This window comes from Copadichromis virginalis, linkage group LG4 (assembly GCF_057382275.1).
Source record: "Copadichromis virginalis isolate Kocher_CV1m ecotype Utaka linkage group LG4, C_Virginalis_male_GT1.1, whole genome shotgun sequence".
Taxonomy (NCBI): Eukaryota; Metazoa; Chordata; class Actinopteri; order Cichliformes; family Cichlidae; genus Copadichromis; species Copadichromis virginalis.
The window spans coordinates 28,125,225-28,137,851 of NC_140621.1; the positions used below are offsets into that span (position 1 = coordinate 28,125,225).

Sequence of the window (12,627 nt, forward strand, 5' to 3'; positions counted from 1 at the left end):
GGCACCACATACGTACATTTCTCAAAATAAAAAAGGATAGATGAGGCTGAAAAACGGCACCAAAGACAATATGGTAAAAATTTTATTAATTACATACAGTATTTATAGTTTTTTTTATTGCACTCTCAAGTTAGTTTCAAAACAAACAATAGTGCAATTAACTATACACAAATAGAAAGGTACCATGCAACATACAAACAAGCGTAATACAAAGAAAAAACGTGTAGTTTGATTTTTCTTCTTTCCTTTTCATACAGCTTGGAGCTGCCTGCAGCTGCAGTAGAAAAAGCAAAGACCTGCTTCTGAGCAGGATACAGGGCAGACTGCAATGACTTGTCAAGGCCTTCCATGGTGAGAAAAAAAAATGAAAATTAGGCTGGTTATATTGCATGGGGCAGTGTAGCAGACAGTACTGGACTATTATCTTTACAAAGCATCTACTGTCTTAAATTCCTACATTGTAAATACTACACTAAGAAGACGTGTACAGCAGGAAAATGTTAATACAAGTGGAAAGAGTTGCATATAAATTAGGGAATCTGTCCGCATTTGGTTAATTTCTTCTTGTAAAAGCTTATTAAAATACGCACATCTTTGGTCCGTGCTCAAACCCACGACTTGGTGAAACTTTGGCTTCAGAATAACCAGTGAACACAAAGGAGGAGCTACATAAGATTTACACATAAGAGCTGCTTTAGGGAGCATCTACAGCTCTGATCAGTTAAAGCAAACTTCAAATGAATATATGTATGGGTCTGAAATTAAGACATAAAAGGAGCGTTGAAACAAAATAATACTAAGACAGCATCTGTGGCCTGATTAGAAAAGTGTTTCTTTAAAGTAGGGGCACTGTTCGATGATCCACATTGCCGACTGGGGCTGAGATTTTTATATTTATATATGTATAACATAAAAGCACCTTTTTTTTCAGCAGACTACAGCTGCATTAGGATATTTGTCAACATAAGCAAAATTACCTAATCAGTCAAGTGTTAACCAAATTTCAGTTCAAGGATTAAAGTCAAGACAAGCAGCACAACGAAGGACGAATCAGAGCATTTGGTAGAGACACTGAAGAAAGGACTCCAAAATCCTTTGGTTTCTGTGAAAGAAGAAACAGTTAATCCGGATCCTGAATGCGTCATGAAGAAAATGACACGGCTTTTCTGATTTCTCGATCAAATAGCGCACATAGGTAAGGGGTTTTGTAGCAGTGGCGGCCGACATGACTCAACTATAGAGTTCAACATCTGTTTCCAGTTCCAAGTTCACATGGCTCACTGCATCAACAGTTCTAGGTAATGCAAGCTCAGCCGGGACCTTGTGAAAACTGAACGTCTCTGATGAACATTTCAGCATAAAGGGATGTGAGAGTGAGTGGGTTTCTATGTGTGTGGCAGAGACGGAGAGCAGCAAAGACAGGGGAGATGTCTGTGTCACTGAATATTCTCAGCACTATGCCAGCAGTGCGTGAGGGATCGCTGCCTTCTACAACAGGCAGCGCACATATGGCACTCTTCATGAAAGAAAGAGGACAAAGTAGTGTCTTTATTCTAAGCCATACCTTTATGAGGTGGGTACCACAGCTTATTGTTGCCGTAAGTCTCAGCTCTCAGCTGCTGTGTTTCCCCAACTACTCACATTGTCTTGAAGGCTGGTGTGAAGGAGGAGTGGGAGATACTGCCATTTAGGGTAACCTAGTAGATTGCGTGACAGGACTGGGTGGGGGGAGGGTGTTTGACACCTCATCAGCAGCCGTATTGGTTTCTGTGGGTTTCTGGCTTCACTTGCAAAACAGAATCCCTTGCCTTCTCATCCTCTCCCCAACCCCCCTCTCTCCTACATTGGCCAGCTCCTTCAGCTGGAAAGCTCAGCGAGGGTTTATTTTCAAAGATGGGGAATGAAAACAGCTCTCTCTTTGTTTTGGCTGCTGCGCCATTCCCAGCGGAGGAGGCATTGAGGTGTCTTGAGGACTGGGCCTGGGACTGGGCCTCACAGGGGACCACACGGAGGAGTTGGCTGAGGGGTTGGGGAGTGAGTGTCCGGGTATGGGTCCCTCTCAAACAGGGTGCGAGGGCAGCTCTAGGAGTGTGGGTGTCGGCGCTGATCGGAGGTGACGGAAGCCCACCTCTGTGCTGTCTGCTATGGTGATGTCTGCATCTTCCCCTTTTCCTCGTTGGCGATGGATGGCACTGAAATAAGCATTCATCAGCTGCATGATCTCAGTCAGCTGTGATGGAGAGAGGGAGAGAGAGAGAGGTCAAATTGGTGGCAGTCTCAGTGTCTGTCTGGCACTGTCACAGGAGGGCGGGTAAAGATGATGTCATTCAGCTGCCAGAAAAACTAGATCCTCCAGAAGTAAAGCGTGATGTTTGGCAGATTTAACTGTGTCTGGGTAGTTCTTCACTTTGACATACACCACACTGTTCAGCAGCTGTTGCAGAAAAATTAAGGGAGGGTACTATGGAGGAGTTCATTTCTTCATGTGTCTCTCCATTACACAGACCTCAGAGGACATAACCACCAAACCACCAGAAGCAACAATTACCCTTACTCTAGTCCTACTGATTCTTGGCTAAACATAGTCTGTGCATAAGACAAGTCCCTGAGTTTCAACCTGCTTTTCAACTTCAACTATAACCCTGGAATCAGCTGCTAATCTTACACTCAACTCCAGGCCTAATCATAATCACCCCCTGCAAATCTGGTCTTTCCTTTTTTCCCCTCTGCCCATCGGCTGAAAACCTTCCACTTTTATGTCAAAAGGATACGACGGCTTTAAGTTCATAAAGTAGAAGTCTTTCTGAACCTTACTTCAATTTGCCTGTGTGTCCAATAAATAAATAAATAAAGTCACTTTTGTGCCTCAAGAGAGATCACAGAGAGCTTTTGTGTTGTGTGTGGGAAGATGCAAGCAAAGCGGCCCAATGAAAGGCATGATTTGTTCTTGATTTGGGGGGGAGAAGAAAAAGGCACATCTATGTTTCTGAGAAATGTTTTGCCTAATATTTTAATCTAACCACTGCAATAAAACTTACCCCCATGCTATTAAATGCCAGGAAGTGAGACTTTTGGTGGTTACCATCTGTTGGGGAATATGGGCAGGTTGTTTGCTCTCTATTTAGACCAAATTAATGAAGGTTTTTAGAGTGGGTCAAAGAGGCGGAGGGAAGGGGGTATCATGGGCAGACACTGTGCGTCTTTCTCTTACTCTGCAGAAAACTGCACAGTGATAAGGCCCCTTGGCTCTGCACTATACATAAACTGAATCCGGCCTACAGTTGACACACATTATGTTTAAGGTCAGAGCAGAACCAGCTTCAATTAATATTTTCCTTCCAGTCACCTTCAGCCTCACCCTGTATGTGTCATCCTGGGAGGTGAGCCATTATACTAGGGTGACACATACTCTCAGAGATGCTAACCCTGTGGACTAACAGTTGGTTTTACAGGGCAAAGTCAGAACTAGCTCAGTTTAGGACATTGTAATGCTTTTTAATATTTTACTTTGAAAGTTTATTTGCTGCTACACAGCTCATGTTTCAATAAGTCATCCAAAGGTGTGGCTCTAATTTCATACTTCATAACTCTTTCTTCACAGACCAAGATCCAGAAAAGCTAAAATAAAACCTTTTACTATCTAAATAAATCACAAAAATGACAAATTTTAAACTAAGAATGACATTTCCCCCCTTAAACTAAACAATTCTGCACTCTGTTTATACCTTGGTGGTTTCAAAGAGCAGATCCCGGTCCCCAGCTGTAATCTTGAAGGTGTTGCTGTCAGATACACCATAAGAACAGATCTGGCCATAAGGAAAGGACTCCAGGGCCTCTGATTCTCCCTGCTTATACAAGGATACAGATGTAGCAGCTACACCCAGCCATAACTTCTGGGAAAAACTCCCCGTTGAACTCTGCAGGCAGAAAGAGGCGTGCAAATGTCAAGAGACTGCAGGATCCAAGTGGCTCTTGAGCTTTGAGGAAAAAAAACGTTTAAGAGTGATACTAAAACTAAAGCATAAGCACACAATACTCACAATATAAAAGTCCACTTCATAAAGAGTGCATCCAAAGCCGGACCACTGGCGTGCAATTGTGAGGTAGGCGGCCATACTGTCCCTGCGGCTGTAGCCGGCCAAACCTTTCCAACGCTCCAAGATGGACGTCATGACAGCCGCTGCCTCCTCCTTCAGGCGGGTCCGCAGACGCATGTCCTGCTCAACTTTTTGCTTGTGTACTGCTGTAGCTGTGTGGCTCCACAGAGTCCCTGCGAGGAGTCCTGTGTGGAAGCGCTGCGTCGTGGGACAGCCCTGAGCAGCTACCTGACAAGGAGGCACATCTTGCGGTGCAGAAATTGACATGAGAACCCGAGTTTCAAGCATATGACCTGGAAAAAGCTCATCCAGAGGCGGGCAGGGGGCATGTGTGCTGAAGTCACCCATTAGGCTCTGAAGCCTCAGGGCAGCTAATGCCTGCAGGTCCTCTTCACAGGCTGGTAGCTGACCACGCACGACCATCTCATGGCACTGCAGCACAAAGGTCAAAACCAGGACAGAGAGAAAGAGAACCAAACACAAAGAAGGTAAAGGTCGTCAGTAATAACTTCAAGTCCCCTCATCCATCCTTTCTACCCCACCTTGTTTTATTTCATCCCGTAACTCTTTTATAGAATTCCCCAGGAAAAAATTATAATGAAGCCAATGCTGGCTGCCTTTTGCCCCCTCTGCACTCCAGCCAGTGCTCTTAGTCATGTTTTTTATGCAGTCCATTTTATAACACTCACAGCCAGTGGGAAATTACAGACTGTGATTGCAGATTGTTTAGTAAAAGCATACACGATTCAACAACAACACAAGTGATGAATCACTGAATGACAATAAATCAGATGCCATCATCAACACCATCACTGGTCACTCACAACAAAGAAATAGTGAAAAGAGAAGGCTCATGTTCCACTCCATTACCTGCTCAAAGAGGAATAAATACTCTATGCTGTCCACTGATATGCTGTCTGCATCCAACAGGCAGTAGAGCTTGAAACACAGTTTCCATTGGGATTTAGACTCTGACTCTTTAGTAGAGAAGCTGCATAAGAGAGGGACAGAAAGTTAAATCTGGGTCAAGAAAAAAAGATACACTAAAGACACATATGACAAACAAAGAATCTTAAGCCTTCTGTTAATTTGTTACAAGCTATTGCTTCCCTGCTGTGTAATGCCGTTGTGTAGTAACCCGACAGTTTCATGTTTACCCTGTCACTCAACATTGAGAGGACAGACACACCCATGCCTGTTTAAAAAGAAAAAAAAATAAAGCATAGCGCCCTTTTTTCCAATTGGCTCATTGTTTTCGTTTTGAGACTATTGCCTTGTACAATTAAATGACATCATCTTTACCTTGACTAGCATCTGGCTGGCACTGCTGACAGACATAGAGACAAATCTAGTTTCCCAGCATAGTGTCATGTTTGACCAACAAGAACAGACAAGGTCACCAGATATCAAGGACACTGGTTAACATTCAGCATAGCACTTGGACTAGGGGGGAGATAAATAAACAGTGTGCTGCTCTGTCCATACTCATCTATAGAGTGACAAATAGGCTTTTTGCCACAATGTTTTGATAGCACGTCTGCTTGGTTTTATTATGACTGACTTTTTTGTTTGTTCTATCTTCCAGGGTAAAGACTGACAAGTCACTTTTTCAAACCTGGTTAGGATGTCTGCGACCAGAGCGCTTCCTGTGACTGGCTGCTCCCACAGTGCATTCTGCTCGTATAGTGCAAATGTATTTTTGCTCTCTTGTAGGCCGAGCTTCTCTTGCATCCTTCGAACCACCTGGTGAGGAGGAAGGAGAAGCGGATTGAAAAGACAGATGGACTCATAAGTTATTGGGCTTCAAGGGTGAAGGCAGAAGAGGGAGCATTTTACTAGGCTCTTGATTGCACTGTGAAATTTTGAATTGGAACTAGTGAGTAGCTGAAAGACTCCGAAGCCAGCTCAGAAAAGTTGTGCTGCCAAGTAGAATACAGGGAAATGCTTCCAAACCTCATTGGCAGTAGTGTGTGAGCTGATGTAGAGCTGGCAGGATCCAGGGCCTGGATAGTGCACGGTGCACAGCATCTCCTGTCGGTTCATCAGCATCTGGATCTCCTCCCAAGATGGCACGCACTCCCGACACTTTGTCTTCTCCAGAGCCTCACTGATGAATGACGCATAGTTATCCATTTCAGACTCAGGACTTTGGCTCTGGATTCTGCAAGACAGATTAAATGTGTGAGAAAGTGATACTGCTGTGAGTGCGTGTCTGTGTGTGTGCGTGCATGCACTTGTGAAAGCAATTTGTCATAAAGATGAAAATATTAAGCACATAAAAGAGAGAATTTACTCATGCCTGCGACTCAAAATCTGTTAGGTGTTACGGTGTGATTATGGACTTTGCGTCACTCCATTGATTCAACTAAGTTTTTATTTTGTTTGGGCTGGCAGTGCTAGAAAGTCAATGAGGCGAAGAATGACAAATGTTCTCACTTTAGCTGTTAGGAACTTAAAAGACTCAACATCCCTTAATTCTTCAAAGAAAAGGAAAATGGCAAAGAAAACATGTTTGACTTTGGGTAGTGCACGAAACAGGAAAAGGCGTTTCCGCTCCTGTGAACCAGAGTGACCCCCTCCTTCCTCCCAACGGAGTGTCCAGGAGTGGAAGGTGAGTGTATGTCTGTGTGCTGTTGTTTTAAAGGAGGGGACAAAAAAAAGCAGCAAACCAATCTAGCGGGAGGCTGAGGTTTGCGAGTGTGAAAGGTGTGAAATACAACCTGATTGAGTGATTAGCTAAGCCCTTTGTAAACACAGGGGGGGGACAAACAGGAAGGAAACAATTACACTCCAGTACTCGTCCCAAAATACGCAAAAACAAGGGCAGAAAGAGGAAAACGAGCTTATTCACTTTAACATCTTGCTGTCTCATAAGGGTGGCTGAAACATAACTACGAATGTCCCACTGATCTGTGTGAGATTTCCTATACTCTCCTTTGTTTGTGTCTTTGTACCATTTCCTGCTTTCTCTCCCTCTCCTTCTCCCTTGCTTTCTTTCTTTTGGCCTAATCTGTCTGACAGCAGACATTCCCTGGGGGTTTCTCAGGGCACTGGGGGAGTGGAGGATGGTTTCTGGGCCTAATGCCCAGCTCCAGTCTTAGCTCTGCCCAGCTGCAGCCTCAGCAGTGGTCCAAACAGTGAGAGAGTGCGTGAGAGTGACAGCAAGACGTATCAAAACACACAGCCAGCGAGTTCCACAGAGTTGTTATGAATTGCCGTTGCATGCAACTGTTCCATTAGCCAGAGCGCGATTCCCAGTACAGAAATATAGATAGAAAATTGTAGTGGTTTCATGGCATGGCATTAGACAGAAAATCAAGGGCAGGAGATTAGTGCTTCTAATAACTTAGATTAGCATTCTTGACAGAAGGGCTAATTCAGACCTGTAAATCCAGCCCTTGAAAACTGGATCTGTCTAGGGAAGCATGCTAACAATGTGAAGGCATATCATGCTACTATATCTAAACAAGTGTTTAGGGATGCTGGCGCCTGCTTTTTGTCCGATGTCTAGACCCCATGTTTCGCTGCTACCACGCAACACTGGTTCACCTTTATCTCCCAGTTCAAGCCATTCCTCTCTTATACCCTTGTCTATCATCTACAGTGTACTCCAGGTCTGATGTCTCATATGGGATTGAGGGCATCGTACTGCTGAAACACTCATGTAAAACAATTTGCATGACTATATAAACGACTTAATGCAACTTTTCTATTAACTGACAACTGCAGTCTGTTACCTCAAACTGTCAACATGGGTGGATACGCTGTAGTGTTTTCCACCTTACTTCCACAAGCCACGTTTCCCAGTCGGAGAAATCAGAGCCAGAAAAAGCAAGAAAGTTTTCCACTTCTAAGTAAGAGATGACGAGGTGAGCAGCTTTCTCAAGTTCGGAGCATTTGTGTGTGCTTAATTGAATGTGAAAAAAATCCTGTCTGAATGCTGTTGCAAAAGCAAAACAACAATCTTGAAGCGGTCACTTGTGAGAACTGCTTTACTTGAGCTAAATAGTATTTCATTACAATAGTACTGTAATGAAATACTGCAAGGTAAATACAAAGCGCTGCACCTGACTTCCCAGCAAGCAGCATTAGATTTTAGTCTTGGCTCAATCATAGCATCTCACCTTTTGAGGTGGAATCGCAGGTATTTGAGCACAATTGGCCCAGGAAGGAAAGTGCAGCTCATACAGGTGAGAAGCTGCCAGTAACGGAGATGCGCAGCAGTGTTTGGGGAAGGCGTGTAGCTGGTCTGCTTCACTAGCTGGCAGTAGACCTCATCGCGGAGAGGCCGCAGGTCCAGGCAGGTCTGTAGCACACCCTGGATGATTGGAACCGGCTCCCTTGCTGATTCCAGCTGCTGCAGGCAGTTGAACAGCTTCACGGCCTCCTCACGCACCGAGCCGTAGCCTTTCCCACTGTGGTCTGGAGAGATAAACAAAGAACAGTGTGTCAAAAGTTTTTGTCAGGACATATTCTTCCTCCCCCACCCCTTTTCTAGACATTTGAACCTTGCAGATATCTTAAAGGAATGGTATAACATTTAATCATGTAAAGTATTGTAATATAGCAACCTATTACATTAGCATCTCATCAGTTTTATCATCGTATCATGATTTTTTAGCTTAATAAAACAAAGTGTGTTCCCTGAACTCTCAGAGAGGATGTGCGTGAGAGAGAAAGAAAGAGAGAGAGCTGCAGGCATGTATTTTCACACTAAGCTCCCACGGTAGTTTCCTCCCAGTGCATTTAAGTGATTGGAAGATTGTCCATTAGGGTGGAAGAAAGAGCGATTTCAGGGTCACAGGAGGAGAGTGCACGCAAGGAAGCATACGTAAGCAAAATGAAAAGCAATCTGCGTTGCATTGAGCTTTATTCTTCCGCTAAACAAATCAAACTGCAGAGCAATCACAGTTTTTAAAACAGTTTCTTTCCACTTAGCCACACTGCAATTATAGAAAACAGCTGCCAGCTTTGCACACACACCGAGTGGCCATGTGCACTGGTTATCTCTTTCGTAAGAGCTTCAAGGTAAATTCGGCCAGTTGACACTTACTCAAACAGTGCTAAAAAAAATGCTAATCATGCTATTGTTTTTAACCGGTACTTTCACATACATATAGATATGGCAGTGTAAAAATCTTAAGCACTTACATGTGTGCTCCAGACTGCCATAGGGGAAAGGCAGCAGAGGAGCATATAAGGGTCCCTGGGTGTACTTCAGGATGGGGTTGTGCTGGTAGATGTGTTCCACTACCTCAGGGTTGAACTTATTCTCCTAAAACACACAAGTAAAACAAAACCAATCTATAATAAACAAACACATTTGAAAATAAACGTTCATGTGCAGTCAACAAGCACGAAGCCAGCCTGAGAACACTCTGTGAGTGCGTGTCTGTGTGTTTGTCTATGAAGGGTAACTGAGGTCGATTTGACCGGGGTCACAATCCAGCTCTGGCATCTTTTAAACAGCAGGAAGGTCAAGTGATGACCCAGCAAACCACACTAGCATGACTGACACGTTATATTTTATACACTGGTGTCAATGAGTTTGGTGTGCGTGTGTTTGTGCCTTTTACTGGGTATGTGGATAGATACCTTGAAGCAGTACAGATGGCTTCCATGCTACTGCCCTAGCACCTGTTGCTCATTAGTAACGTTGCCACTGCTCTGGCTCTCTCCTGACTCTGCAACTTCCCCGATCTTTCTCTCTGGCTATGAGACAAGTCAGCTTTCTCCCTCCTTAGTGGGGCAAAGTTGACACATTCCACTGAAATGCTTGGTGCACACTGGTGACAAGCTTGTCTGTTTGAACTATGGGAATGACATGTTGCTCTATGGACCACGTGCAGTGGGATGCAGCAACTCAACATCCCAGATGACATTCATCCACTGATCCAGGGCCAGAGATTGTTTTTGTTCCATTTGGTCATCCACTGCCACATGCAATAGTTTGACATTTTGGGAAATACGCTTATTAGCCGTCTTGCCAAAAGCAAGAATGGTAATTATGAAGGACTGGAAACAGGGGCAAACAGCTAGCCTGTACAACGGCAACAAAATCTGTTATCTTATTTATATTACAAAGAAATGCTTTGCAATAACAAGCTCTAAAGCACGATTGTTTTTTTTTCTTCTGGTCTCTGTCAGCCTCATTGCCAGGTTGGGAAAAGGTTTGATATTCCAGAATACACCAAGCACGCTACACTACTTTGGAGTGTTCATATACCAAGCACGACTAAAGAGTGTGGTAAAACAAAAAAGACAAAATAAACAGGGTTTCCCACTTTTTTTTCATGGACAGTTATCAAGGTAAGGTTCTAAAAGGTCTGTCTAACATATTATTGGGCTGCTTGTGTTTTATGCCTCATTCAAATAAATTCAATTTTGTTTATATAGCACCAAATCACAACAACGGTTGTGTCAAGATGCTTTTTCAATTATCAGTTTAGCTAATAAGAAGCTCAAATGCCCCTGCAGCCTTAGACTTTTCTGTGTGGACTCTAGATACTCTAGCTTCCCACAGTCACAAAGACATGCATGTTAGGTTGACTGGTGATTCTAAATTGGCTTCCTGTCTCTACATGGTAGGTTGGTGACAGGCTGGTGACATGGCCAGGATATACCTTGCCTCTCACCCTGTGACAGTTGGGCTAGGCTCTAGCCACCTGTGACCCTGAACTGGATGACAATGGTTAAGAGCATGAATGTGTTTATGATCTAAGCACTGATAAAGTCACAGTTTAAATAAAACATTTCACACACCTAATCTCTTTCAAATATGACTTCTGGCTATAGATCCATTGCTAAAACTGCCAGGCTTTCGCCCCTCTGTGTCTGTAACCTGATCCTATACTTTAAAGATAAGCAAGCAGTCCTGTTCACACAACGCCGCCTCTGTTTAGTCTCTCTGGATTTTTACAGTTCCAGTCATGGCCTCACACTTTAGAGAGAGAATACTTTGTCCAGTTGAGGAAAAGTGCCTATGTATAAAGGTGAGGGAGAGGGAGAGAGAAAGCAAGAGACTGAGAAAAAGGTTTTAGGTGGAAGGATGAGTGACTGTCAAAGCAATAAATGAAAAGCAGACCCCTTTATTCCTACAAAAGCTTGACCCCTTTTTGCAAACCAGATGAGGGTAGAGGGAGCAGACTAACCACTTTCTTTGAGATTAGAGACTCTCGTTGGGAGATTACTGAGAGAGGAGGCCAGGCAAAGGACTGCTTATCTCGTCCTGCTGCTTCATGCAGAGCCCTCCTCCATCTCCTCTGCCAGAACTGCCCTTCTCTACACCCAAGAGGCAGACTGATGCAAGATGAGTCGTCTCTCTGCTCAATGACATTCCAGCACAATGTGTTCTCTAGCACACCGTGCATTAAAATATGACGATCCCTTGTAAACACACTCCCTGCACAAACTAAGGTATCTTTCAAAAGCCACAAATCCTGTTTTTCTAAATATTCAAATAGCTGGAAATGCCTTTATCTTGGAATGACCTTTCAACTGCAGGTCTGGTATTATTTCCTGTCCCTGTGTGACAGAATGAAATGAGGTCATTCAAAAGAGAAAGGCAAGCAGAATAAACTTTGGACTCCCTGGTGCAATGTGGTCGTGTGGTTTCCATGGTAACGGGGCAGGGGTTGTGGAGCATTATGTAGCCTGATGGCCGTTTGTGTTTGGTGGCTGTAATCATAGGTAGTTTGGCAGCAACCCTGTGTATGTTTGTGTGTCTGCGTTGCGTGGCCCACCTCAATGTCTCGAATCAGGAGCTGTGTTGGCGTTTCCACGGGTGATTTACTATCAATGATTTTCTGGATGGCACAAGCCCAGTGCACAGCCTCATTGAAGTGCTTGGTGTACAGCCTATAGCAATGCTTCCGACCATAAACTGTAATGCTCCAGTAACCTGAAAAAAACCCAATAATAATAATAATAATAAAGCAACACATTTAAAAACCATTGCAAATCTTATGACATGTAATGGTAATAATTCATAGTTAGTAATTTAAACTGGACCTTATCTGACCTGACACTTTTCCAGACATGTGTGGGATGGTTTTGTTTTGATTTTTTTTGTTTTGTTTTTTTTAAAAGTAAACAGCATGGATTTAGGCCTGATCCAGTTTCCTACAATGTGAGACAATAAACTGATTCCTGCACATCTTCCATACAGACTCTCTCTCCTTTACTCACTCAGCTTCACTGATGATCAAAGGTCAACTTCAGAAAAAAAAAACCTCAGACCACACCAAAACCAAACAAGAGTAGATATTCTGCAGATGTCTTAAGACACGAGTCCGAAAGCCCTTAGTGAGTTTCATTTCGGGTAACATAATAAAAGCTAAAAAAGAGGAACATTTCTCCTTCTACAGAGGAAGTATTAGACATACCCCAGGCAGCCTAGCTTGATCTGTAGCCCCGTGGCGGTTATCAGGCTTTCCTGCTACGTGACTTGGCACCACATCCTTCTTTGTTTAAAGTTCTTAGTCAAGTATAACCCCAAAATGAAAAAGTTTTACTACTCAAATCATTACAC

General features: G+C 43.6%; 1 protein-coding gene across 1 annotated transcript in view; it reads right to left on the reverse strand.

Annotated features, from left to right (window-relative positions):
• Positions 1 to 64: 64 nt before the first annotated feature.
• The window catches only part of plekhh3 (pleckstrin homology, MyTH4 and FERM domain containing H3), a 36,482-nt gene continuing 23,919 nt past the window's right edge, over positions 65 to 12,627 (reverse strand). The window contains exons 5-13 of the mRNA XM_085454681.1: positions 11,840 to 11,997; positions 9,249 to 9,372; positions 8,222 to 8,519; positions 6,051 to 6,258; positions 5,713 to 5,840; positions 4,968 to 5,088; positions 4,041 to 4,529; positions 3,726 to 3,917; positions 65 to 2,230 (exon numbers count right to left, since the gene is read on the reverse strand). Coding sequence (XP_085310807.1) covers positions 2,060 to 2,230; positions 3,726 to 3,917; positions 4,041 to 4,529; positions 4,968 to 5,088; positions 5,713 to 5,840; positions 6,051 to 6,258; positions 8,222 to 8,519; positions 9,249 to 9,372; positions 11,840 to 11,997 — 1,889 coding nt within the window. The 3' untranslated portion in view covers positions 65 to 2,059. The remainder of the gene's footprint in view (positions 2,231 to 3,725; positions 3,918 to 4,040; positions 4,530 to 4,967; positions 5,089 to 5,712; positions 5,841 to 6,050; positions 6,259 to 8,221; positions 8,520 to 9,248; positions 9,373 to 11,839; positions 11,998 to 12,627) is intronic.